The 24,760-nt window shown below is 44.8% G+C and overlaps 2 protein-coding genes across 5 annotated transcripts in view; one reads left to right on the top strand and one right to left on the bottom strand.

The window, feature by feature from the left end:
- Nucleotides 1–92: 92 nt before the first annotated feature.
- On the bottom strand, nt 93–24,742 carry SHMT1 (serine hydroxymethyltransferase 1). 3 transcript variants are annotated; one of them, XM_029576071.1, is made up of 12 exons: nt 24,496–24,742; nt 21,250–21,366; nt 20,615–20,760; nt 19,290–19,405; nt 18,610–18,770; nt 15,173–15,254; nt 14,504–14,716; nt 8,985–9,101; nt 8,644–8,766; nt 4,044–4,160; nt 1,499–1,609; nt 93–448 (listed from the first exon to the last, which is right to left on the bottom strand). In XM_029576071.1, the coding sequence occupies exons 2-12, from the start codon at nt 21,349–21,351 to the stop codon at nt 276–278; spliced, it is 1,461 nt and encodes a 486-aa protein (XP_029431931.1). In that variant the 5' UTR covers nt 21,352–21,366; nt 24,496–24,742; the 3' UTR covers nt 93–275. The 3 variants fall into 3 exon arrangements, with proteins under 3 accessions (XP_029431931.1, XP_029431929.1, XP_029431930.1); XM_029576069.1 differs by lacking the exon at nt 24,496–24,742 and adding an exon at nt 22,082–22,249; XM_029576070.1 differs by lacking the exon at nt 24,496–24,742 and adding an exon at nt 21,654–21,795.
- PRPSAP2 (phosphoribosyl pyrophosphate synthetase associated protein 2) overlaps nt 22,227–24,760 on the top strand; it is a 38,382-nt gene continuing 35,848 nt past the window's right edge. The window contains exon 1 of one of the 2 annotated variants that reach the window (XM_029576072.1): nt 22,227–22,356. In XM_029576072.1, coding sequence (XP_029431932.1) covers nt 22,345–22,356 — 12 coding nt within the window. In that variant the 5' untranslated portion in view covers nt 22,227–22,344. Of the gene's footprint in view, nt 22,357–22,458; nt 22,924–24,760 lie in introns of those variants that run through there. The other variant, XM_029576074.1, reaches the window with a different exon arrangement.

The following is a 24,760-nucleotide window of genomic DNA, read 5'->3' as shown; positions in this document are numbered from 1 at the left end:
CATGTTCAGGATTTGTTTTTTCAGAACACAATACAGCAATTAGAGGCAGTGTAATGAGAAACCTGCAGACACATTTAGAAGCTAACTCTTGCTAGGTTTTAAAACAAACTTTATTTTGTGCTGTCACAACAGCTGGATAGTACAAGTGAGGTGCTGATTAGCTGTGGTGTCTTTTGCTGAGCTGGGACCATGGCGGCGGCAGTTGTAAACAGATGCAGGCTGGAGCTGGCTCACTACCCTGGCAGATGATATTTGGTTGAATGCAAGCCTTGGCTTTAGAGGACTGGCATGCCCGGTATGGGGAAGGCACCCGCAAAAGTCTCCACTTCTTCCTTTATACATTTGATTTTGCTCTGATATTTCTCATCCCAGGCCAATTTTTCTTTGAATTCCTTCAGGGTGGCTTTGGGGTTCATGTCATTCTGAATCTCCAGTGTCAGTTCTATGCCTGGATATATAAGATAAGCAGAGATTAAAGCCGTTCATTTCCAGATTTATGCCTCACCCACTGCTCCATCAGCTTCCAGAAGAGGCCTTTAAGACAGACTTCCCCTGCTAACACACAACAATGTACAACCTTAACGCTAAGAAGCAGTGACACTTGGCTATCACGATAGACAGCCTCGGGGCCAGTATTCAGTCCCATGGGGTACAATGCGACCTGAATTAGAACCAGCGTCCTAGATTACAGAAGGATCGGATGATGGAATCCTCGTCATGTGTACTGAATCTAAGATATCGGGAAACTATGGCCAGAGATAAAGAGACGGCAAAGCTGGGAGAAAACAAGGCAAGAAGAAGAACACCAGCACTGCCCGAGCAACGCTCCTGCAATCTCATTTACTCCCTGATCATGAGCGAGTTGTTGCCTCCTTCCACTGCTCACAGCACCTAAGGGTCAATAATTAGTTTATCATCTCTGCACAGGAAAGGGGGTATTACTAGACTAAATGCCCACACAACAGAGCAGGGGGGACGGACGGGCTATGCGGGCAGTTTTATTCTTCCACCCCACCCTCAAAAGAGCAGGGCAGAGTATGCAGGCAGTTGCAGATTTTTCAAAAGAGAAACTACCCCCCTGCTTTCCCCCTGAAAATCTGGAGACAGTGTGCATGTTAAAAACCTCTCCTCGGCGACTGCATCGAGGCGGGGCAGACGGGCATCTCTTTTTTTTTTGTTTTTTTTAGATATTTGATTTCATTCTGAAGATTCCTTGCCACACCTTGATTACTTCTTCCAAGTCACCGTTACCTGTGCGTAGCCCCTCATCAGCAGACAGAAGGAACTCATTCCTAGGAATTTCTCTACACCCAGTATCAAACATAAAACATGGCCTGCATTCCCTGCTCTGGGGTTTTCTGCCATGTTACTGGTTTAATGTTGCTATTTGCATGTTTGTAAAACAAGAATAAAATCCTGACTAAACTCTTAAAAAGAAAATACAAAGAAAGCCGAGAAGTGGAAGAGCAGGCACTAAACAGCACGAGCTGGCTCTCACCTCTGTGAATAAAGTTTGCTACTTTTCTGAAATCCTCCTCCATGAGGCCCCTGGACGTCAGCGCTGGGGTCCCGAGTCTCAGGCCGCTGGGACGCAGGGCGCTCTTGTCACCTGTGCAGGGATGGGAGGGGTGACACCAACCGTTTTAGACATTTTCTACCCTGGGAGGCAGTAAAATGCTTCTCCAGTTAAAGAAATAAATAGCAAAACCCCGAATTTTCAGGGACAAAGGACTGGAACTGGTTCCATATCATCTTCAAGATTCTTTATACTAAACATACCAGGAAAAAAATAATTGCTTTAAAGTGACTCTCGTGCTACGTGAAATGTCACTGGCACTTCTTTCTGCCTATCGACCTCATGTAACAACGTGCGCACAACTTTATTCCCAAAAAAAACATCCAGCTCGTGTGCATAAGTTAGGGCTTCCGCCAATCCCATCTTAATGGCCGCCATGCAGAGAGGTGCATAGGCTTAATCCCGGTTCTCACTGCTCAAAACCGAACGCCTGATCAGAGGTGGCCACTGCTAGTCTAGGGGGCTGACCCTGGAGTTCCTGGTGCCGAGGGCCTGTACTCCAGAATTCTGCACAAATCACGTTTTCTGTGCATCAATCTTGGTTTATGCACACTCAGCCTTCACGCAAGGTTAGTGCCTTGGATTTTTGGGGTTTTTTTAAACTCCTGCTGCGCTAGCACACCATTAGCTTTCTGTATCGGGAATCAAATCCTTTTTTAGCAGGTGAGTAAAGAACACATGCACTGAAGTTCAAAACACTTTTTTTTTTTTAAATCTCACACCGGCCTTGCTGCTTGGCATGAATGCAGTGCTATACTGCAGGATATTGCAATATGTTAAAAATGAAACAAAACCCTGTTAATCACATTTAACGCCAAAACTTTATTAAATTTCAGCTGTCTAGTTATGCATAGAGCAAGGGCCGCACCATCTTCAATACACAGGGCAGTGTGTCCGCACTCTCTCGCTGCTCGGCCCTTCCTCTTCACCTCGTCCGTGTTTTCGTGTCATGGTCCCAGATGGCCTTCCTCTCTCTCGCCCTCCCATCCTTAAGTCAGCTAGCTTGCCACCAGAAACCTCGCAGCTTATGTTTAATCACAAGATCTTCTCCCCATTAACTTATATTTTCCTTCCTGCCTTTCTAAAATTAGAATTCAGCATAAAGGCCAAACGATGAGTCACCAAATTCATTCTGCCATCTGGGAAAAGAGTTGCGTTTTGCCAAACAGTAGCAGTCACAAAAGCAGACATTTATCAAAGGGGAACAAGAAAAAGGAGAAAAGATATTTGGGGGGGAGGGGGGGGGATGACACCAATTATGTTCGCATTCCACCCCTCCCACAAGCATTCACCTAAATATAAGCACCTCCTGCCGCCTTCAGGCACAAGCATCTTTACGTCTGCTCTCTTTTCTCACCCAGCCTTAAGGAGTGAGGCCGCACAGGCAATGCTGACTTTTATTTGAGGCACCGTCATGATTAAGCGTGAGCAAGCGGGTTCGGCTTTTTGCCCTTCATCGTGGCGGCAGCCTGCTCAGTGCCGTTTCTCCGCTCCATTCCAGGCGAAGGGGACACCTTGGAGCTGGCCTGAAGACGCCAATGTCAGGGATTTACGTGGTTTCCTCCCCCCCCCCCCCCCGAGATACACAGGGCCTCTTAGCTGTGGGGTCTCTTTTTAACATGCGATTTATATTTGGAGCTTTCATTCCATTTATCTTTCTGCCAGAAATTTTTCTTAATCGCAAAATTTGAGCGACTCGAGACCTGCAGGGTGTGGTATTAAATCCAGGGAACACGTGAACCCAACCCACACTAACGTCTTCATGCAGCTCGTGGTCTCCAGAGCTCAGGTCTGGCCACAAATGCACAATGCAGGAAACTCTGAAGGGGTGAGACTGTGGGTTCCCTTCCCCCTTTTTCAAATGGAAAAAAAATACCCTGAATGGTCATTGTCTACTTTGCACTATGTTTATGGCACCCAGAGAGACTGGAGAACAGAGTCAAAGATCAGCGTGAAACGTCAGGGCGAGATCTCTTTCTCTGGCAATACCGAAGCTGCACCTTTATCTGTGAATGCAAGGTTACGAGGTCGTCGCTTACAAGATCAGAGTGAAAGGTCAGGGCGAGAGACGTGATCTCGGTCTCTGGCAATACTGAAGCTGCACCTTATACATAACAACATCATAAGAACACAAGACTTGCCATTCTGGGTCAGAGCAAGGCTCCATCAAAGCCCAGCATCCTGCTTCCAACAGTGGCCAATCCAGGCTACAAGTGCCTGGCAAGTATCTGTGATTAGAAGGAATGCAAGGTTACAGGTAATTCTCCCTTGTAAAGCTATAAAACGTTAAAAGGGAAGAATTAGCCTGTGACCCGTGGGATCCTAAGCATGCAGAAAGATCAGAATCATTAACACCCAGCTGTGGCACGCCTATGGGCTGGCACGACATTTACAAGTCACATCTTCAGCCAGAAGAAACGCAGTGGCTTTTATACAGCACAAGCACACTTTTCAGACAGAGACTTACCTGGGCAGGTGTTCTTGTTGCAGGCCACAGAACAGGCCTCAAGTACTTTCTCAGCTCTCCCGCCATCGGTGCCTTTGTTGCGAAGATCAACCAAGATCAAATGATTGTCAGAGCCCCCTAGAAACAACAGAACACAGCCCGTAAAACACAAGAAAATGACAAAATTTATTTTTAAATTTCCAACCAAAGGCACACTTTCATAGGTACCAAGGAGTTTCCTCCAAGTAGAAGGCTCCTAAATTATTTCATTCACCGAGCTGGATGTGCTGCTTTTCCAAAGGCTGAGAACATCCCAGCACAGCTGCATGCACAAGCAGCTCACAGGCAGGAAAGGGTTTCCTTTAATCGGGGGCGTGTTGTGGGTCTTCCCCGTACACGGGACTGGTTTATGGAACACCTTTCCTTTCAAGTTATGTCAAAGGCGAGGATGTAAAGCGGAGGATTTCCTTTCCAATCAGATTTTCAAAGGTTTTCATTTGAGATGTGGTTCTGGCACACGGGGCACGGGCTCGTGTCCACCTTTTTCTCTCAAATCTCTTTGCCATGTTTTATTTTAAATCAAGTCTTTCAAAAAAGGCCTTAAAATTTATCTTTTTATGCAGGGATTGCTTTGCCCCCGATTAGTTAACTTTTTGTGATCTGTTCTTTTCTCCACATTCTGTATTTTTATTATTAAACCCCCCTTTTTTTTTTATTGTTATATAAATCTTATGATGATCAGCCACAATCAACACCAAAGATCACTAGTAACAAATTTGCAGACTTCTTTAATGAAAAAATCAAAATCCTCATAAAGAACAACCTAAAAAATAACTCACAAGACCAGAAAATACCGAACATACAAACAAAAAGCTGGCCCAACTTTGAGACAGCACCTTCTTTGGAAGTCCAAATGATCATTAAAAAAATGAACCCAGCCAAACACCCTATTGACGTCATACCCATTACAACGATAAAAAATCTGGAACCACCAATAACTAAGACGATAACGGAAATCGTAAACCTCTCCCTCACGGAAGGAAACTACCCAGAATGCCTAAAATCGGCAATCATCAAACCTATTCTGAAAAAGAATAATCTTGATCCAGAAAACCCACTGAACTACCGACCCATAATCAAACCTCCCTTTCATTGCCAAAATCATTGAAAACGTTGTCCACACATGGCTCACTGACCACCTAGAAAAAACAACAACATCCTGTTACCCGCTCAATTTGGCTTCAAAAAGCAACTAAACACTGAGACGCTACTACTAGCAATGAACAACTTCATACTCAAAGGTTTTGAAAAAGGCCACAGCTACCTTCTATTCCTACTCGACCTATCTGCAGCCTTTGATACAGTAAACCACTACATCATGATTAACCGTCTATCCGAAATTGGAGCTAAGGAAACAACCCTACAATGGTTCTCCTCGTACCTATCACAAAGATCCTACCAAGTGCTACTCAATGATTCCCTCTCAAAGAAAATCAATCTAAACACTGGAGTTCCCAAGGATCCGCTCTGTCAGCGACGCTCTTTAAACATCTATCTGCTTCCATTATGCCACTTCCTATCAAACCTCAATCTGACCCACTTCATCTATGCTGATGATATTCAAATATTAATCCCAATAAAAAAAATCACTAGAAGAAACTTACAAATTAACAGCAACTTACCTAAACAACATAAAGGAAATACTAACCAACTTCAAACTCATCCTCAACTTCGACAAGACTGAAATGATCTTATTAGACAGAAGGAACAACTCTCCTCAAATACCACCACTCAACCTAATGAATCAAAATACGGTTATATCTCCAATCAATCAGGCTCGCAACCTCGGAGTAATAATTGACAAGGAACTTTCTTTCAAAAACCATATCACAACAAAAATCAAAGACGGATATCATAAACCTCTTACACTCCGTTATTTAAAACCTTTTCTTTCCAAGAATGATTTCAGATCAGTCCTTCAATTACTAATTTTCTCCAACATAGATTACTGTAACTCAATCCTTTTCAATCTACCTCTAAACACTATTCGCCCACTCCAGATCCTACAGAACGCAGCTGCAAGAATCCTCACTGGATCCAAAAAGCACGACCACATCACGCCAACACTTATTTCACTACACTGGCTACCAATAAGATTCAGGATTGAATACAAAGTACTATCCATCCTACATAAAATTATATATGAAAAACAAGAAAATTGGCTAAGCTCATCTATAAAACTACATACCCCAAACAGAAACCTCAGATCAGCAAATAAGTGATTTCTAAAAACACCTCTTATGCGTTCCAATCAACTCAACTCAAAAGAGAGCAATCTGCCTAGGTAGCCCAAAACTCTGGAACTCCCTACCAACTAAACTCAGGACTCAAGAAAACCTAAAATCCTTCAAAAAAGATCTAAAAACATGGTTGTTCAACAAAGCACACCAACTCATCCAATGATCAACACAACATCACCCTCCACTCCAACCTGAAGAATAAAATAAATAAATGAAACTCATCACAACTATGTACTATAAGAAGTGAAACGTAAAACAGAACAGTATCTAACATATGATACCCCTATGATTAACAACAGTTGAATCTTGTTGAAACCCTGTTTATCCCCCCCTAACCTTGTAACTTCATATTTTTGTAAACCGTTATGATGGATTTATGATAACGAATCCAAATGACGGTATATAAAACTCGATAAATAAATAAATAAAATAAATGTATTTTGTGTCTGTAATGCTTGTAAACTGCCTGACAGCTGCCGCCACTACCACCATCACCTTTGTGAACATGTGCAGCGCCATCGCTAACCCAAAGGAAAGGAAAGAGCTCGAAACTGGAAATGTTCTCCCAGAACCATGAAGCTCAGAAACCGTTGATGCTCAGCTCGAAGAGGGATATGACAGGCCTCTGACAGCTCTAGGGACGCTACAAACTCCCCTTTGCGCAGCGCCACAATCACTGTGCACAGCGTCTCTATCCAAGGACCGTGGCACACGGAGGGCAGCATTCACCTTCTGCAGATCGAGAATGGGTCGAAAGGTCCCTTCCTTCTCTGGCACCACGAAGTACACCGAATAGCTGCCCTTCCCCCCTTCTCCTGAGAAGGCACCGGAACAATGGCGTGAAGAAGCTGTAAGCGCTGAAGCTTGTCCTGCACTGCCTCCCGCTTGCTCCGGGAGACGCAGCGGGAGATTACAAAGGCGTCCCTGAGCGGCCGAGAAAATTCTAAGGCGCAACAGTTTCTTACCACCTTCAGGACTTCTGCCCACTCGAAATCTCCTAGCCTCTCGAAAACAGGCTTGCAGCGGAAAGGACTTCTTAGCACCCTTCCTGTCTTCAGGCACCTTATTGCCTTTCAACTCTCCCAACTGCTTCTCCAAATCCTCCCCCGAAGAGGAGCTTCCCCCTGAAAGGGAGGTTCGACAGCTGGGACGTAGACCACCCATCCGCCGACCAATCTCTCAGCCACAAGAGCCTGCGTGCTGACACTGCTGAGACTGCACTCCTGGCAGAGGTCCGGACCATGTCGTACAGAGCATCAGCCACACAGGCCACTCCCGCCTCTAAACGGGCCGTCCTGCGCCACCTCCGATGCCGTTCTGCACCCAGGACAAACAGGATCTCTGCATCAGACTTCTGCACACCGGTGCTCGAAGGGCCAAAGCTGAGACTTCAACATGTTCTCTGCCTCCATCTGCTGGTAGGGGTGCATAAAACCCACTCATCTGGACTGACCCGGGGTAAGAACAGGAAAGGTTTATTTTATTTATAAGTATTTCTATACCACTCCTCCAAACAAAATGATCTGAATACGTGTGTATACCAACCTACCTTGTCAGCTAAACAACGCGAGTCCAGATAAAGCATTTTATGCATGATTGAAGCCAACTTAAATTGTGTCCTCTGGATAATTGACAACCAGTGTAATTTCTCAAAATATACTTTCAAACTGCCCCCCAAGGTAAGCTAACTATTAGCCCTTCAGCTGCATTTTGTACCAACTGTAAAACTTTAAACAAATATTTCAGTAAACCCTATATATATATTGAGTTGCAATAGTCCAAATAACTAATTAACCCGCGCTCTCTCTCCACCATTGTTTACTTCTTGCTTTGCCAATTACAGTGCTGAAAGCAGGATACTGAAGGTCACATTCTTAGTACTGCAAGTAAATAAAGGCACAGTATTCATCACAGAGGTCATCATAAGGAAGCCAAGAGAAACAAGTCAGAGAAAATACAATACCGGTGTGCCCTGGGAGGAGGAGCAATAGAGAAAGCATATGGCTACAGCTTGTGTGAGCTTGGAAAATTGTATAAGAATCTGCTGGACACCCATAAACAATTGCCTGCAATATTTCAATGGATCAGTGAGCTCAGCTTGAGACACAGGCCAACTTATTTTTGTGACCCAAAAGCCACCTGAAAGAGCCACATTTTTGGTAGTTTTCTGAAATGTAGTAGATGGCAGGCAAACAACGCAGAACTGTGATATCACTGGGTCCAGGTATTAGGTCCACAATGAGTTTAGTTGGACACCACCTGGGAGTCCAGGGTCACAGCATAAAACCCCTGGAATTCACACACTGGCTCTTCCACCTTACCTGTGACAATGTGGTAGCCCAGCTCCATCAAGGCGGCAGCCAGGGCCTTGCAATTGGCTATAACTTGCATCTGATAGAGCTTGAACTCTGGCGTCATGGCTTGCTTTAAAGCTACAGCGATTCCTACAAGTTTCAGAAGAGCGAACAAATGCCATTAATGTGTGCTGGCAGAAAGGATTCTACTTAGCAAGAGAACAAGCCTGCAAAAGGAGTCAGCAAAAAACACAGGACAGGAAGGTCCAAATGCTAAGCAGCTTCTTTAACGAGCCGTCGCAGTACTTGCTTCCGACTACCTCTCTAAACTTTCTAATAAGGCCCCGCTTAGTTCCCCAGACGCTGACCTGCAATGGCATGATTGTGAGGTCCTCCCTGCAGTCCTGGGAACACAGCCTGGTTAATGAGACCCTCAATGTTGTACAGAATCTCTTTCCCTGTCTTCGGATCCACGCTGCGAACGCCTGGTGGAGAGGAAAGGGAAAACATGTTCACCTTTTACAGTCCTCGTGTCTCCCCCCCCGGTTCTGCACCCTGCACCCTTGACTGCAAAGATTCTCCAAGCAGCGAGTCACACCCACGTCTCCTCCCGGTAATAAAATCTCGAGCTGCAGGCCTGCCGAGCAAAGGGGCATCTGCTCTGGCTCTTTTTATTACCCGAGGCCCCCTTTATCAAACCGATGGGATGGGTAACAATATTACGGAAAAAAACATTAAATAATGAGTAGGGACCTTCATTTTCAGTTTTTAATTTTACTTTTCCTAGGAGTACATCATTGTTTATTATGGGAGAAATTCAGTGGTAAAATAAAAAACGTCAAGTTATATTTTGCCCGCTGATTTTCTTCCATTTTTGTTGTTGTAATGAACAATGATGAATTCCCAAGAAAAATTAAATAAAAACTGAAAATGAAGATTTCTGATGATGAGGAAAAAAATCACAGAAACCAGGCTGGATCTAGACCCTGGTTTCATTTCCAGTGATTTTCACAGAAGGTTGTGGAATTTAAAAAAGTTTTCCCTCTATCCTGCTCCACAATAGGAACAGACAAGTCATTAAAACAGCATAAGCATCTACTTTTATTCAATGTACTTCTGAAATCTTTTCTGCTTTTTGTTTGTTTGCTGAATTTATAACTATGAAAGGAAAATTGGTTCTTACCTGCTAATTTTCGTTCCTGGAATCCCACAGATCAGTCCAGACAAGTGGGTTGATGCACCCCTACCAGCAGAGAACAAACCTTTGAGGCACTGCTATATAAATCGAGAGTGCGACCTGCAGTGCCCTCAGTACTGACCAGTACCTAAGCCAAACGGTAGACCCCATTCCCCTGTTCTCAGGGCGAACCTAGGGTTGGAAACCCCTGAACTGGCAAACCAAACAATACCAGGCAAGGGGGCCTGCTAATCGCTTACTCTGAAAAAAAAAAAAAAAAAGACACCTTCGGCCGCAAGAACGGGTGGGTCTCTGGCCTAATCTATGGTATTATAGGAACGAAAATTAGCAGGTAAGAACCAATTTTCCTTTCCTGAACATCTGTCTCCACCTGCTGGCAGGGATGCATGAGCCCAGGCGTCTGGACTGAGCTGGATACGTTCAGGGAATTTTCCTTTCCTGAACATGTCCAGATCAGTCCAGACAAGTGGGATGCACAACAGCCCCCCTATACAGGGCGGGCACCCGAAAGACCCGCTCCTAACACACTCACACCAAAAGACGCATCCTCCTGCGCTCGAAAATCCAAACGGGGTAATGCTTAGGGACCACACTGCAGCCCTACATATCTCCTGAGGAGACACCGACTGACGCTCCACCCAGGAGGTCGCTCGTGCCCGAGTTGAACGCACCTCGAGACCCGTGGGAATTTCACGATCCTTACAGACACAAATAGTCTCCTTCAACATCTGGAAATCATAGCCTCAGAGACACTCTCGTTCCTCTTCTTGTTCCACCGAACACCAAAACAGGCGATCTGACCTCCAAAAGCTATTAGTGACTTTCAAACAATGCAATAGCGTGCGACGCACATCTGAGAGATGTAGATCCCTATCCCGAGGAGACCCACACGACCAATCCGGAAAGGCTGGCAGCTCCACCATCTGATTTACACGAAAGGAAGACACCACTTTCGGCAAAAAGGAGGGAACCATCCATAACACTGAAACCTAAAGCTAAACAGAGGAACAAAAAAAAAAAGGGTACTTCACTTTATCGAGGCAGCGGCTAACAGGAGGAGAGCACCAGTCTCCGGTACCACAGGCTAGCACAGCCAGGGGTGTCCAACCCCCCGTTCGCCCGGCTCCACTCAAGGGATGGCCCACAAAGGAACCCAACACCTCGAGGAGCTGCTCCAACTTTTAACGTCCAAACTTGCAGTCAGGCCTGAAGATTTTGCACATCTACCGTCTGCTGGAGACAGAGAAATACTGAGGGACTGCAGGTGGTGCGCTCAGATATGTAGCAGTGTCCCTGCCACCATCTGCTGGTAGGGATGCATAAACCCACTTGTCTGGACTGATCTGGGGTATGAACAGGAATGTCACCTTGTAAACTGTTGCGATCTATACATGGAATGACGGTTTGTAAAATATCTAAATAAATAATAAAATCCAATACATACAAATCATGCTCATGTACTCTTTATTGCCTTACAAAATCATGGTTTAGAAAAGGATTTCAGATTCAATCACAATTTCACTTCTTGCATTTTGTTTCATCATTACATCTTTAGATGTCTCAGAGATTGTGACTAACAGGTCAGCATGACCCAGGTTCTAATCGCAATTACATACGAGTGCAGCATGCTTGGTTACCACAAGCAAGGATGATTCAGCATTATATCCATTGTCTACCAAACATAATTAATTCTTCCACTTTGGCATATCGAAGGATTGCTTAAACTTCAGTATTTTCCTCATATTTTATCTAGCGCAACAACCATTACTTCGCTCTTATTCTTATTAAAATCTAAAAATAGTGTTTAGAGCAAGAATAAGAGAGGAACTTTATAAGTTGAACTGGACTATATTGAACAGTGAGATACAATAAAACCTTTTGACTCCATCAAGCTGCTAGGATTATAAACTCCACTGGATAAAGAGCGGCTTTTAAACTTGATCATGAGGCAAAGTCGCTTAGGAGCACACAATTCAGAGCAAGGTATCTCCTAAAGTATCCTGATAAGAGCGGTTGTGGTTATGGCTCAGATGGTTTCAATTTGCCTGTATCGACTGCTAATAAGCAGATTGTGAACAGAAAGAAAAACATTTTTAGCTGTCTGTATGCAAATGCCAGTAATCTAAAAAAATAAGACTGGGGGGTTAGAAAATACAGACCTACAAGGCAAATCAGAAACCAGTGGAATGAGGATAACCAATGGGACACTAATTGTAAGGTGCCAACTGAATCAAAGTGACAGGGAGGGACAGACTGCTGGCGTGGCGACACTGCATCAAGGACAGTCAGCCAGGATAAAAGCTCTGCAGGAAGCAGACTGGACTCTGGAATCTGAGGTCTCATCGAAAGGCTTTGCTCAGATAACAGAACCTGATGTCTGAAAACGTGCATAAACTGTACGCAGAGAATGTATTCAGACAAAACTGGGTGTCAATGGAGGCGGAGCTAAACTTTGCCAGTGAGCTGATATATTGTAAAGGGAGGCATAACCCAGCGGTCTGGACTGATCCGGGTACGTACAGGGAATGCAAGCATTTTCAGCTAAAGTTACGTGCACAAGTCTAGTTGGAAAAATAACTGTCCTAACTTTTTCCAGATATAGTTATGCCCTCAATTTTATCTGCATATATTCAGGGGCAGATTTACCTGGTTAAGTTCCACTGAATATCTGTAAAATGCTACATGCATAACTTCAGCCGGATAAATTTGCCACACTCTCTCTCTCTCTTATATATAGAAATTCCGTATGTATATGGCAATGGGGTTATACTACCGCCTGCCTGGTCAGGATAAAGAGACAGCCTGAGATTACACAGATTAATAAAACTGGCAACACAATAATAATGGAAAACTTCAATTACTCCAGTATCGATTGGGTAAACATTTCATGAGGTAAAATTCCTGGATGCTATTAATGACTTCTTCATGGGGCTCCTTATCTTGAAACCAATGAGACGGTAAAGCTACTTTAGATCTAGTTCTCAGTAAAACGCAGGACCAGGTGCAAAGATGATGGAGCTGCTTGGCAACAGCAATCATAATGCAATCAAATTTGACATAATCACTGGAAGGAGGTTATTAAGTAAAACTACTGCAGTAGCAATTAACTTTAAAAAAAAAAAAAGAGAGATGATGATAAAATGAGGAAATTAGTTAAAAAAAATTTTCAAAGAGTGGTTGCAAGGGTTAAAAGTTTGCAGAAGGTGTGGAAATTGGTTAAAAAAAAAAATACTACCATCTTGGAAGCCCAGACAAAATATATTCCATGCATTAAAATGTCAAAGAAAGACCAAACAATTGCCAGCAAGGTGAGATGAAAGAAGCTATTAAAGAAAAAAATGCATCTTTTAAAAAATGGAAGGCAGATCCAAAAGAAAGAGAGGAATAAGGAAGAACCTAAGCACTGGCAAGTTAGGCATACAACATTATTAAGGCATGTAGGAAACAGTAAGACTAAATGGTCAGCTTTCCCAATGGAGAGAGGTGAATAGTGGAGTGCCCCAAGGTCTGACGCTGTTTAACCTTTACATAAATGATCTGGAAAATGGAGCTATGAGTGAGGTGGTCAAAGCTGTAGGTGACAAAGTTATTCAAAATTGTTACATGAGTAGAGCATGAGGAAATGAAAAAGGAGCTTAGAGAACTGAGTAGCTAAGTGGTAGATGATATTTAATGTGGTCAAGTGCATAGGGGAAAAAAATTCCTACCAACAGATACACAATGCTGGGCTCCGTATAAAGGACCTTGGAGTCACTGGGAATACGTTGAAATCCTCAGCTGTGTGTGGCAGCAAATCAAAAAAGCAAATAGAAGGTTAGGGATTATTCAGAAAGAAATGGAGAAAATCACAGCACCCCTTAGCAAACCATGGGCATTGAGTATCGGGTGCAGTTCTGGTCACCCCCAACAAATATAGCAAAACTAGAAAAGGTACAGAGAAGGGGGGGGGGACGGGACACAAACACAGGGCCTGGAAGAGCTCCCTTATGAAGGAAGGCTCAACAGGTTAGGGCTCTTCAGCCTGGAGAGGAGACGACAGAGGGGACATGATAAAAGTTTAAAAACCTGTAAGTAGGGTGGAACAGGTAAATAGGGAATGGTTATTTATGCTTTCAAATAGAACTAGGACTAGGGGACACTGCATGAAACTTAACCCGCAGGTTCAAAACAAACTGGAGAAAACATACTTTCACTTGGTGCCCAATCAGGCTGTGGAATTTATGGCCAGAGGATGCAGTCATGACATCTAGCTTAAGATTTAAGACGTGTTCCTAGAGGCAATGTCCAGAAACAATTAGCCAGGAAGTCTTGGGAAAGCCATTGCTTATCGCTGGGAGTGAGCAACAAGGAATGAACATGTTCCCTTGATCTGGCAGGTACGCCCCTGTGACACAGATTGGCCACAGAGACCGGACGCTGGGCTCGATGAACCTTTGGTCTGACCAACTTCATATCCCACCTAAGGAAGAAGCTTTAAGCTGCCAGCCTCAATCGCAGTGCATTTGCCCATCTCTGAAATGGACCAAGGGACAAAGTCCAGGGCTGAGCATCTTAGCAAGGAACGAGGGGGCAGTAGTGAAGTTTGTGCTACCCAAATCTGGAGCGAGTATCAGTTCAGGAGATGGCTGCCAGTCAGAGGGCAGCCCAAAATGATGTTTAAGCAGGCAGCAAAGCCGTGCAGACACCAACCTTTTCTGTAGAAGATGATGCCAGCTCTGCAGCCTCGCAGGGTTTTATGGGTGGTGGTGGAGACAACGTCGCAGTGTTCAAATGGAGATGGGACGGCGCCAGCCGCCACCAGCCCACTGATGTGGGCCATGTCCGCCATGAGGAAGGCTCCGTTCTCATCCGCGATCTTCCTCATCCTGCCATAGTCCAGGTTGCGAGAGTAGCAGCTAACACCTGGGGTGATGAGAGGCAGGCAGGTTTTTGGAAGGTGACAGCAAACCCTGGGAGCAGAGTCCCAGAGAGCTGTGTGCAAACATATCCTGGACTCTGAACTATTCTTTCCTGGTCTCGGAGAGCTGCTTTAGAAAAAACTACGCACCCTCCAGACCTCAGCCCAGGTAACGGTGCTGTAAGTGCAAGAAAGCCGGGCCAAAATAACTGCTTTTACTCAGACTGTGAAAGATTGCAAACGTTCAGGGCCCAGAGCCTTAACTAGGAAACCCAAGCGGGAATACTGGAAAGCTGAAAATCCAGCACCCACAGGATCAATTCGGTGGAATAAACCAGCAGTCTCCACTCCAGACGGGACAGTGGAGTTGATTAAACTGATCCACAAGAATCCTCCCCACCCTACAGCAAGCTCTTTATCATCATTCATTTTTACATCCTGAAGGTTTCCTTCCCATATACCTGCGATGATCAGCTTTGGATGGAATAAACGTGCATTTTCTTCCAGTCTGTCATAATCAATGTAACCAGTGCTGGGATTTACCTAAACAAAAACAAAACAGAGAGAAGAGCAGGGATCAGTTGGATAAGATGTGCAACTGCTGTGCTCCCCCGCACTTCCCCACATCACAAGAATCAGTCTCTTTTCTAACCAGGTTTCAGGGATTTGTTCAGGTGATGCATTCAAGCCACAAACTTCTTCTAAGCCATTCCCGGCCAGAATTCTGAAGACGTATAAAAGCTCGGTTTCACGGCCCACACTAGAGCTTGCAATTAGAGCACTGCAGGGTACAATGAGCACCACCGTGGGAACTCGAACAAAACAGCCAGTTCCAGAGTATGAACCAGAAGCAATGTGCAACTGCTTAACCAGTGCTCTTCCAGTCCATACTCCGAGACTGGAACGGCTTTTTACTCCCAATTTCTTGTTCATTTTCTACACAGCTTTGTGCTTTTGAGGAAAATAACCTTGTTAGGAGAGTCGAGACCTGTTGGGGTTTTTTTTTATTTTTTAAGTTTTTCAGTTGGTGGAGGTCATGCGCCACGCACCAGCCTATCCTGATCTATTGGTGCATGCGAAGCAGAGAAGTTTCCTCTGCAACACCAGAGTCCTCTGACAAGCTGCCTGGATGGATCCAGCTTGTGAGAGCATTCTGGATGCTCAGACTGGAGCGCTGATGTAGCTTTCCACAGCAGAGGGAAAATAATTCAACGAGAGACCACCCTAGCTAGGCTGATGCTTTTTCCATCAGGAGTAATGAGTTGTTGCAGAGACACCAAGATTCTAGGCCTCGCATAATTTGCTTCGGTTAGTGAGAATCTTAGGTCTTAGTGCCTTGTCCTTTTGTATAGTGAGCTTAAAAAGTTGTTGCCGAGTATTATGCCTGCAGAAGGAAGGTGAGCATGGCAGATGTGTGAGATGCCATGGGGAGGAAGATCTTTAGGTGCATTTGTCAGCATCTTCAGCATGAGGAAACTCACCAAGTAAGTGCAAAATTGGATTTAAGCTGACAGGTCCCAGAACTGGCATAAACTCAGCGGCATGGCCCGACTCCACAGACTGGCCTTCCAATATAACAATGTAAGAGGGAGCATTACGGCAGCATGGATTCAGGATTGGACTGAACTGGAACTGGAAGTCCCAAGCTGGGGCTGCACGATGGAGCAGAAGTCGCACTGGATTTGCTTCTAGAGCAGAGAGTCTGGCACGAACCACGGCTACACAAAGATCACCTATAAACTAGCATCAGTCTCTCCATCCTCTCCACCCAGGACATCCAATGTGGCCCAGCAAAGATAACATACCAGCACAATCGCTATGTACAGTGCCTTGCAAAAATCCTATCTAAAAAAAGAATCAAAATACATTAACGTAGGAGTTTGTTTCACTTATCTACACAATATATTTTACACTTTCATCATGAAAATATTTATCCCACGCCCCTTTCAATTCTTTGACTTTTCTTCTTCACCACCTCCTCCGGAAGGGCATTCCAGGCCTCCACCACCCTCTCCATGAAGAAATACTTCCTGACGTTGCTTCTGAGTCGTTGTCCCCCACCCTGGAATTTTATTTCATGCCCCCTAGTTCTACTGTTTCCTTTCCGAGGAAAGCAGTTTGAGGTTTGCGCATCATTAATACCCGACAGGTATCGGAAGGTCAGTATCGTATCTCCCCTGCACCTCCTCTCTTCCATATCCCTCACCAGCTCAGAGCTCAGACCCTGTGCTTTAATCTTAGCCAGAAGACCAGGAAGGCTAATTCTCTAAGGGTTTAGGCTCCTGACCCTGCGAGTTAGGCTCCTAAATTGGCCCATTTGAAAATGGACTAATGCTCTGCTCCAAATTTACAACCCCGGCAGAGTACTGCGTTCTTCGCAATGAGACCTGCTGGACGTCCAGTCAGTGCGACAGGCCAGATTAGTAGATATGGGGGAGAGGGTCTTCTCGGTCACCAGTCCGGCTGATGGACCTGCTGTTGAACTTTTAAGAAAATGGCCAAGACTTTCTTTATCGAACTGGCTGTTAGTTTTCCCTACCACCAGCAGCTTACAGTAATTGTTCTGACCCAAAAATGCTTTGGGTTTATGTATGCGTCTGGTTTGTCCAAATTTTATGTATGCTGATTTGTATGCTGCCTAGGGACGCAGTATATAGGCGGCACATAAAGGAAAAGTGGTTCTAACCTGCTAATTTTGCCTCCATCTGCTGGTAGGGATGCATAAACCCACTTGACTGGACTGATCCGGGGAACGAACAGGAACAAGGAGATGATAAATAATATACTAGGGCACAGATTCTAAATTTAGGAGCCTAATAAATGGGTGGCTACAGTAAGGAAAAAAATATTGGGTGCCTTGATTTTCAGCACTAGGAGCCTAATTAGGCAAACAAGTACCAGGCCTGAAAATTCAGGCTCTTACATTTAGGTAAATGTTCAGTTGAAAACGTAGGCACCTAAGTTTGGCTGAAAATAAAGTTCCTAAATTGAGGACCTCGGCTTTATTTTTTTAATATCAGCTTCATATGCACCAGGATGGAATTTGTGTGAGCGGCCCTGAGTGGGGAGACAGCTTGGGAGCAGAAAGCTTCTTCATAGGGCAGGGCAGCACTGCACCGCTCACTCGGGATTGCTGGGGGTGCTCTTCAAGTTTTTCTCTGTCTCCATCTGCTGGAAGGGAGGCAAATCTCAGCTGTCTGGACTGATCCGGGTACGTACAGGGAATGAGGATTTAAAAACCCGGTTAAAGAAATGTCACAATGCGCTGTGTACAAGATCAATTCATAATTCCCTTCTGGTGCTGGTTCAGAGGATTACAACCACATTGTGAAGGGGTAACCTGCACGGAGCGGCAGTTACTACTCGTAATAGCAGGCGAGGGGGTAACCTACATGGAGCGGCAGTCACTACCCGTAACAGTAGGCGAGACGGGTAACTTGTACGGAGAGGCAATTGCAATCCTTTGCAGCTTGCTGGGCAGAATGGATGGACTTGGGTCTTTTTCTGCCATCATTTACTATAATTGGTTAAATTATTTGGGAAATGCATCCAGCAACACCAAGCTACACAGCAGCCATTCTGCAGCTTGGCATTTATGTGTTATTTTCTAGTATTAACATTTTTACATAATCATTCTTTTCTTCTGGAGCCATCGCTTCTCTCAGCCTCATTCCCCCCCCCGAGTTAATATGAACCATGGACAAAGGAACTGAGGCCTTCCGAGAGCACCACAGGTCCTGCATACCCCCTCCCCCCAACGCAGAAAAGCAAGCAGAAGTTTTAGGAACTTTAGACACAGTGGCAAGGAGGCAGCTGGCACCTGCTGCACAGGAGCCACGGCCTTCCCTTGCAGTGAGACAGACAGCGAGCACACATCCAGCATTCAGATCCCTTTTACCTTGTACGGCATAGACTCAAAGAATATGGAAGTGGCTGAGATTTTTTTCTTCTCAGTCATGAAACCGTGTGTCAGGTGGCCACCATCAGGTAAGTCCAGGCCCATGATTCTGCCATGGGGCTCCACTAGTGCAGTGTACACAGCAAAATTAGCAGGGGAGCCTGAAAACAGAAAGGATCTGTGAGTGCCTTCAGCCACCACAGAAGCTGCACAGCGGGGGCTTCCACTGCTTGTTCCATATAGTTTTACTTTTGCAAGCTCATAACATTTTTGACCAGTAGTAGCGGAAATGGGGGCTAAAAGGAGCCCAGGGTCTCCCCGCCCAAGCAAGCCGGGCACAAATCATCACCGTCTAGCATTGGCTGCAATTCAGTCCCACCTGAATCACTTTCTTCAGGCAGGAGTTCAGTCCCCACAGCAACTCAAAGCTAAGCCCCTCATGAGCAGAGGGTACCTGTTAAGCCAAATAATTTGTGGCAGTCTTGTTACTGGATTTCTAGCCAGACTCCATAAATCTCAGGGAAACAAATATCACCACCAGCATGAAACACTATCAGCTGAATAATTACGAGATCAAGGTTTCTGAAGCACTCAGAAGCCGCCAAACATCCTTTTAAGAGTCTAACAAAGCCCCTAAGGAAAAGTGATGAGAGTAAAACAATTCCAGGGTCACAGCTCACCTGAATAAGGCTGAACATTGACTCCCCATTTTTGGGGGTCCAAACCGTAAACCTCCAGCGCTCTCTTCTGACACAACCTCTCCAGCTCATCCACAAACTCCGTGCCGCCGTAGTACCTACGAAAAGACAAACCATCACTTCAACTGCTGTCGTCATATGCTGGCGAACAAATGCTACAGCACTACGCCTAAAACGGAGGAATTTAATATTTCCTGTTAAGACCACCTGATGTCAGCAAGGAAACGTTCACATTCCTGATGCAAAACTAAACCCGCTTCTGAATTGTGGTTTCTAAAAATTCTACATGCGCCATTCCTGCAGATAAAGCCAGTAAACTAACGCCATCTCTTCTTGCTAAGTTCCCTCACTGGTGTAATTCCAATCCTTTTTCTGCTACCTCAAGGGGCAGATGCAGTATCAAGGACGAAAAAGCGTACTTCCAAACTGGGTGCGAGTTTTTTCAACGCGCGCACACACCCCCTTCTCCTGTTTGCCCGATGCAATAGGCAGATGAGCAGCCGTGCTAAAAAGGACATGCTAGTGATAAATTGTGCATCCCTAGCATGTCCAGGCATCAGGAGCCCAGGATGTGTGGGTCAGGAAATCGGACACTCGTAAATTGTGTCCATTTTCCAAATCTGACCACCGTCAAGACTTTTTTGTTTCCTCCTACTTAATATCAGGACTATACTAAGGAGGAGGAACCACAGAAAAGCAGTAATTTCTGTTTTGCTTTTGAGCCCTTGACGTGCATCAAGACTTAACACCAGCTCCGGGGCTGGCGTCAGTTCTTGCATGTAAAAACGTGCGCATAGTGATTTTTTGCATCGGGGACAATAGCTAATAGCCTCATCTACATGGTATTTACATATGATGAGCGCTATTAGCTATGAGTGTGTTTGGACGCGCGTTTTGAACATAACTTTTTTGCATCAGGTGTTAGCCTAGCGCAACCAAATCACACATATCCAATCACGGGCTAACTTGTGCGCTAGCCTGAGCACACGATATTGCATCGGCCCCTCGGTTGGGACTTAAATGGATAATAAGGGTTAGGCATATAAACTGACTGAATGCATTTAAATGGAATTTCAAGTACTTAAAAGTGTGTGTGTGAATTAATTACGGCATGAATTTGGCTGCATAGTATTGGGTGGGGCAGAGCGGCAAGGTATGAATTTACACACAGAGCTTCGCTATTGCATATTTACCCCAAATCATCAGGATAGTAACACCATAGATAAGTCACTAAGCAAACGTGCTTGGGCTGCTCACAACATGGCAACAGGGCAAGGTCACGCAGGGGAGATGAACTGTGCCCTCACCTCTGACCCGGGTATCCTTCTGAATATTTGTTGTTCAAGCATGAGCCCAGGGCTTCCAAGACTGCTCGGCTAGCAAAATTTTCTGAGGCGATCAACTCTAGACCGAACTTCTGTCGATGTTTCTCTTTCTTAATAATTTCATACACCTCGAAAGAAAGAAAGGAAAAAAAGGATGTTGAACTTGACTTGCAAGGCACAAGACTCTTGCAGGCAGAGAATACTTGCTACAGTAACATTATAGTAACTATTTTATTATTAACAATGCTTAGTATTTTTTAAGGATTTGTGATGTTCTACTGTACATCTCTATAAAATGACAAATGCATGGGATGGAGAAAAAAAAAAAAGCAGGAATAATACATGCCTGCAATCAAGTGAAAATCTACAAAATCATTACAATTACAAAAACAAGCAGATTTACTCTCTTTGGTTTATTTGTATAATTCATTTTGTTTCTCTCTAGGACTTGTAGGCCTGTTTTGTTTTGTTTTTCCCAGAGGGAAGTCAGACATTCAAGTCTCAAATATAACGCAATCAAGATGAAAGGGCCGTCACCTTCAAGCAAGGTGAGAGCTCCCTGAAGGAGGAGGAGGGGAGCTTTCAGCAATATCTTCAAAAGACAACCATGGCCTTACCTCCGTGTCGTTGGTTTCTAGAGGCTCAAGCACCATGTTGTGATGGGATAACCAGAGTTCAGCATTCGCACTCTCTCCATTGACCACAGAAACATTTTCCATGATGGAAATTGGGTCCTGGGAATAATAAAGGAGGGATGAGTTGGAACATATTTTATGTCACTGAGATACCGATATGAAAAAGATTCTTAACGATGAACTTTAAAAATGCCAAATGGAAAGGAAAACGATTTTAGAAAGATATAAAAGATTCATAAAAGCAGGGAACGTGGAAAGAAGAAAAAAAATCCACTGGTATCTGGATACAATCTTTAATATGAAGTCACAAGTATTCGGTTCTCTCTCAATTATACCTCTGGCTCCGGTTATACACAGTGCAGTTCCCACCATATATCGGTACATACCCAGCAAGGTGCGACCTGACCTGCAGCTGCGGTGAATATCTTTCAAATGTGACAGCAAGAGAAGAGCAGTTTTTAAATATTAACTACTGAAGGATAGGAAGGGCAGGCAGATGAGACTGCTGGTGCCAAAGTATCAAAGGTTCGGCTCAGCCTGATCCGATGTTTTCTGCTCGGGAAAGAGCAGCAGCCAGGAACTCGGTAACTCCCCACATGCAGATCCCCGAGTGCTTCCAGCTCCGCGCCGGGGCCTCTCAGGGACTAAAGCAGACCAAGCGTTTGTCCATCCGAAATCCCTTTAGTGCAGCAGGGTGCAGGGCAAAGGAGTTACCAGCAGCGCGCGCCTGATCAGCCCCATACCCCGGTTAATGGAAACGGAAGAAACGAAGCGCTATAAGCGGCGGGTTCGGCATTAACCCGCCTTCACTTACCCCAACACCCGATGCAAGCACCACAAAGTCCCGCAAGAAGCAGCAAAACGTGCGACCTACTGCGCGTGCGCCGCCCCCCAAAGCACGCGCCAATCGCCGAGCTCCAAATGGTCCTGGCGCGCGCCGCCTTCGAATCCCGCCCGGCTCAGCCATTCTCGCAGCACGGGGCCCCCGACGCTGGGAAAGCAGGCACCGGCACGGATCCTGGTGTTTGATCAGTGCAAGGGTAGGGTGATGCCCTGTAATAGCAGCCACTGGCGGGGATGGAACCCATTGTAAGTAAAAGAAAGAATCCGATCATCCAAACTGGATCGGGGGTGGGGGGTAAGGCAAGGTATGTCTCTAGAGGACAAGGCCATAAATAAATATTAGCTCGTTAGACTTTGGTTTCTCCATCTCCTTATTCTTGGGGAGAACAAAAAAAAACACTTTTATATTATAGTTTGCCAGATTCTTCTAAACACTCCAGACTGGCCACTGTTGGAGACAGGATGCTGGCTCCACCTGGATTTTAGGAATTTTGAGTGAAAATGTATTAAGTATTTTCCCATAGACACAAGATGAAAGAAACTCCTTTAATAACCTACGTGCTAAGACGAAAGTTTATTCCTGGGAGGGTTCTGCCGAACTGCACAGTATGGACTTTGTGCAGAATTTTGCACAGGGACTAGAAGCTTACAGCATGAGCCACAAGGAAGAAATATCACTGTTGGGCTGGAAGAAGGAAACATTGGTGTCTGATTGTGTGGCCAGGAGGAGGAAGTACTGGCATCAGCCCATGCAGCTGGAAGACCATGACTTTTTAAACACAGCTACACTAACAACTTTCACCACATCCTCTGGTAATGAATTTCAGAGCTTAATTATATATTATATATTTTCTTTTATTAGTTTTAAACATACAACTTAGTAACTTCATTGTGTGTCCCTTAGTCTTTGTACTTCTGAAAGAAGTTAACCTTTACTCGCTTCATTCCACTCATCATTTTATAGACTTCTATCATATCTCCCCTCAGCCGTCTCTTCTCTAAGCTCTCTTTAGCCTTTCTTCTTAGGGGAATTGTTCCATCCACTTTATCATCTTGGTCGCCCTTCTCTATACCTTTTCTAATTCTGCTATATCTTTCTTGATATGCGGTGGCCAGAACTGCACACAATACTCAAAATGAGGTTGTTCCATGGAATGATACAGCGGCATTATGATATTCTCTGTTTTATTCTCCATTTCTTTCCTAATAATCCCTAGCATTCTCTTTGCTTTCTTGGCTGCTGCTGCTGCACACTGAGCTGAAGATTTCAACGTTATCAACGACGATGTCTAGATCTTTTTCCTGAATGGTGACTCCTAATGTAGCCATAATTTAGGTTTCTCTTCCCAAAGGGCCTGATTTTAAAAAGAATTTACTTAAGTAAGTGGGCTTTTGAAAATTGCTACAATATACGCCATTGAATTGTCCATAGGATTTACTCATGCAAGTGCACTTTACTCCAGTAAATGGCTTTTGAAAATTGCTACAATAGTAGTTACATTTACATAGGTAACTCCTTTAGAAAATTACCCCCTAAGCAAATCACTTTGCCTCTGTCCACATTAAAGGAAACCACAAAGTCAATCTTGGTCCACACAGGCCAGAAGACTTAGGAGACTATGGGTGCTGGCATGCGCAGCCCCCCCCCCCCCAAAAAAAAAAAAACGGAGGCTGCAGTGGGGGGGGGAGGTTCTTCCATTAGGATGCCAACCCCCCAGTACTAATTACCTACTTTTAACCACAACAGATAAGAGAATGGATACTGGGTACATGATTGGGGTGGAGACAGGAAGCTGGGTAAGTTGTGGAAAGAGGATCTAGGCAGGTGACAAGAAATACTGGCACTGCAAAAGGGGGGCAAAGAGATTGGGGTGGTGCCAGTGTGCTGAGTAAGGTACGGGAGAATGAGGAGGATGTTAGAGACAAAAAAAGAGAAGAGAAATGCTGGATAGGGGATAGAAGGAAAGGATGCTGGTCGCCTTGGACTTAGCAGACCTAGAAACGGGGGCCTTGAATTGTTTTAATTTTCTAAAGGGATTTTATTTATTTATTTATTTTTAGCACCGGGAGAAGTGAAGGGTCTGGGCCCCTAATACGCTTTGCTCTTGCAACTTTTGCAAAGCTCAAAATATAAACTTCGGTGATCCTTTCGAAGTATAGTCCCTACTTTCTCCGATGAGATCGCGATTCTGGAATAACTATTGTACCTCTCCACTTCGGATTAATTCTGTAAAGTCTCATTTGTCCGCATAGTAGTCTATCGTTGCCACTAGAACCACCGCCTGATATCGCGGGGCTAAACCTAACGCCTCTCTTCCTCTCTGGAGTCTAAACAGCTTTTGCCCTAGCTGCGCGAATGGAAAGTGAATTACAAGCACTAATCACCTCTCTTTAAATTTTTCAAGTGTCCAAGACAAAAACCGTATTCCTTGCTTCAGGCACGAACTCTCCACTCGCTACACCCATAGACGAGTTTCGTTCTACTTTCGGAGAACATCAGAAATTCGGCTCGACTTTTTGTAAACTGTGACCCAGTCAGAGGAGGTCATCCAGCCGCGAAGCAGCCTCTTTGTTTCTAGCAGTATCGCGCAAGCTATGCACATCAAATAAGAGCCAAATCCCGTCACAATAGTTTCTAGGAATGGAGCTT

The sequence above is a fragment of the Rhinatrema bivittatum genome, chromosome 14 (genome assembly GCF_901001135.1).
Source record: "Rhinatrema bivittatum chromosome 14, aRhiBiv1.1, whole genome shotgun sequence".
In the NCBI taxonomy this organism is placed as follows: Eukaryota; Metazoa; Chordata; class Amphibia; order Gymnophiona; family Rhinatrematidae; genus Rhinatrema; species Rhinatrema bivittatum.
Note: the sequence above shows the minus strand (reverse complement) of the source record. Positions and strands in the feature narration are given on the sequence as shown.

What these genes read in the sequence shown, in the direction of transcription:
- SHMT1 (XM_029576069.1), bottom strand. Translation starts at nt 22,234, where the DNA reads ATGGCTGAGCCGGGCGGGATTCGAAGGCGGCGCGCGCCAGGACCATTT. An exon ending in TGCTTGCATCGGGTGTTGGG is followed by an intron (nt 21,367 to 22,081) that starts GTAAGTGAAGGC and finishes TATTATTCCCAG; the next exon opens with GACCCAATTTCCATCATGGA. An exon ending in CAACAAGAACACCTGCCCAG is followed by an intron (nt 1,610 to 4,043) that starts GTAAGTCTCTGT and finishes ATCCCTGCACAG; the next exon opens with GTGACAAGAGCGCCCTGCGT.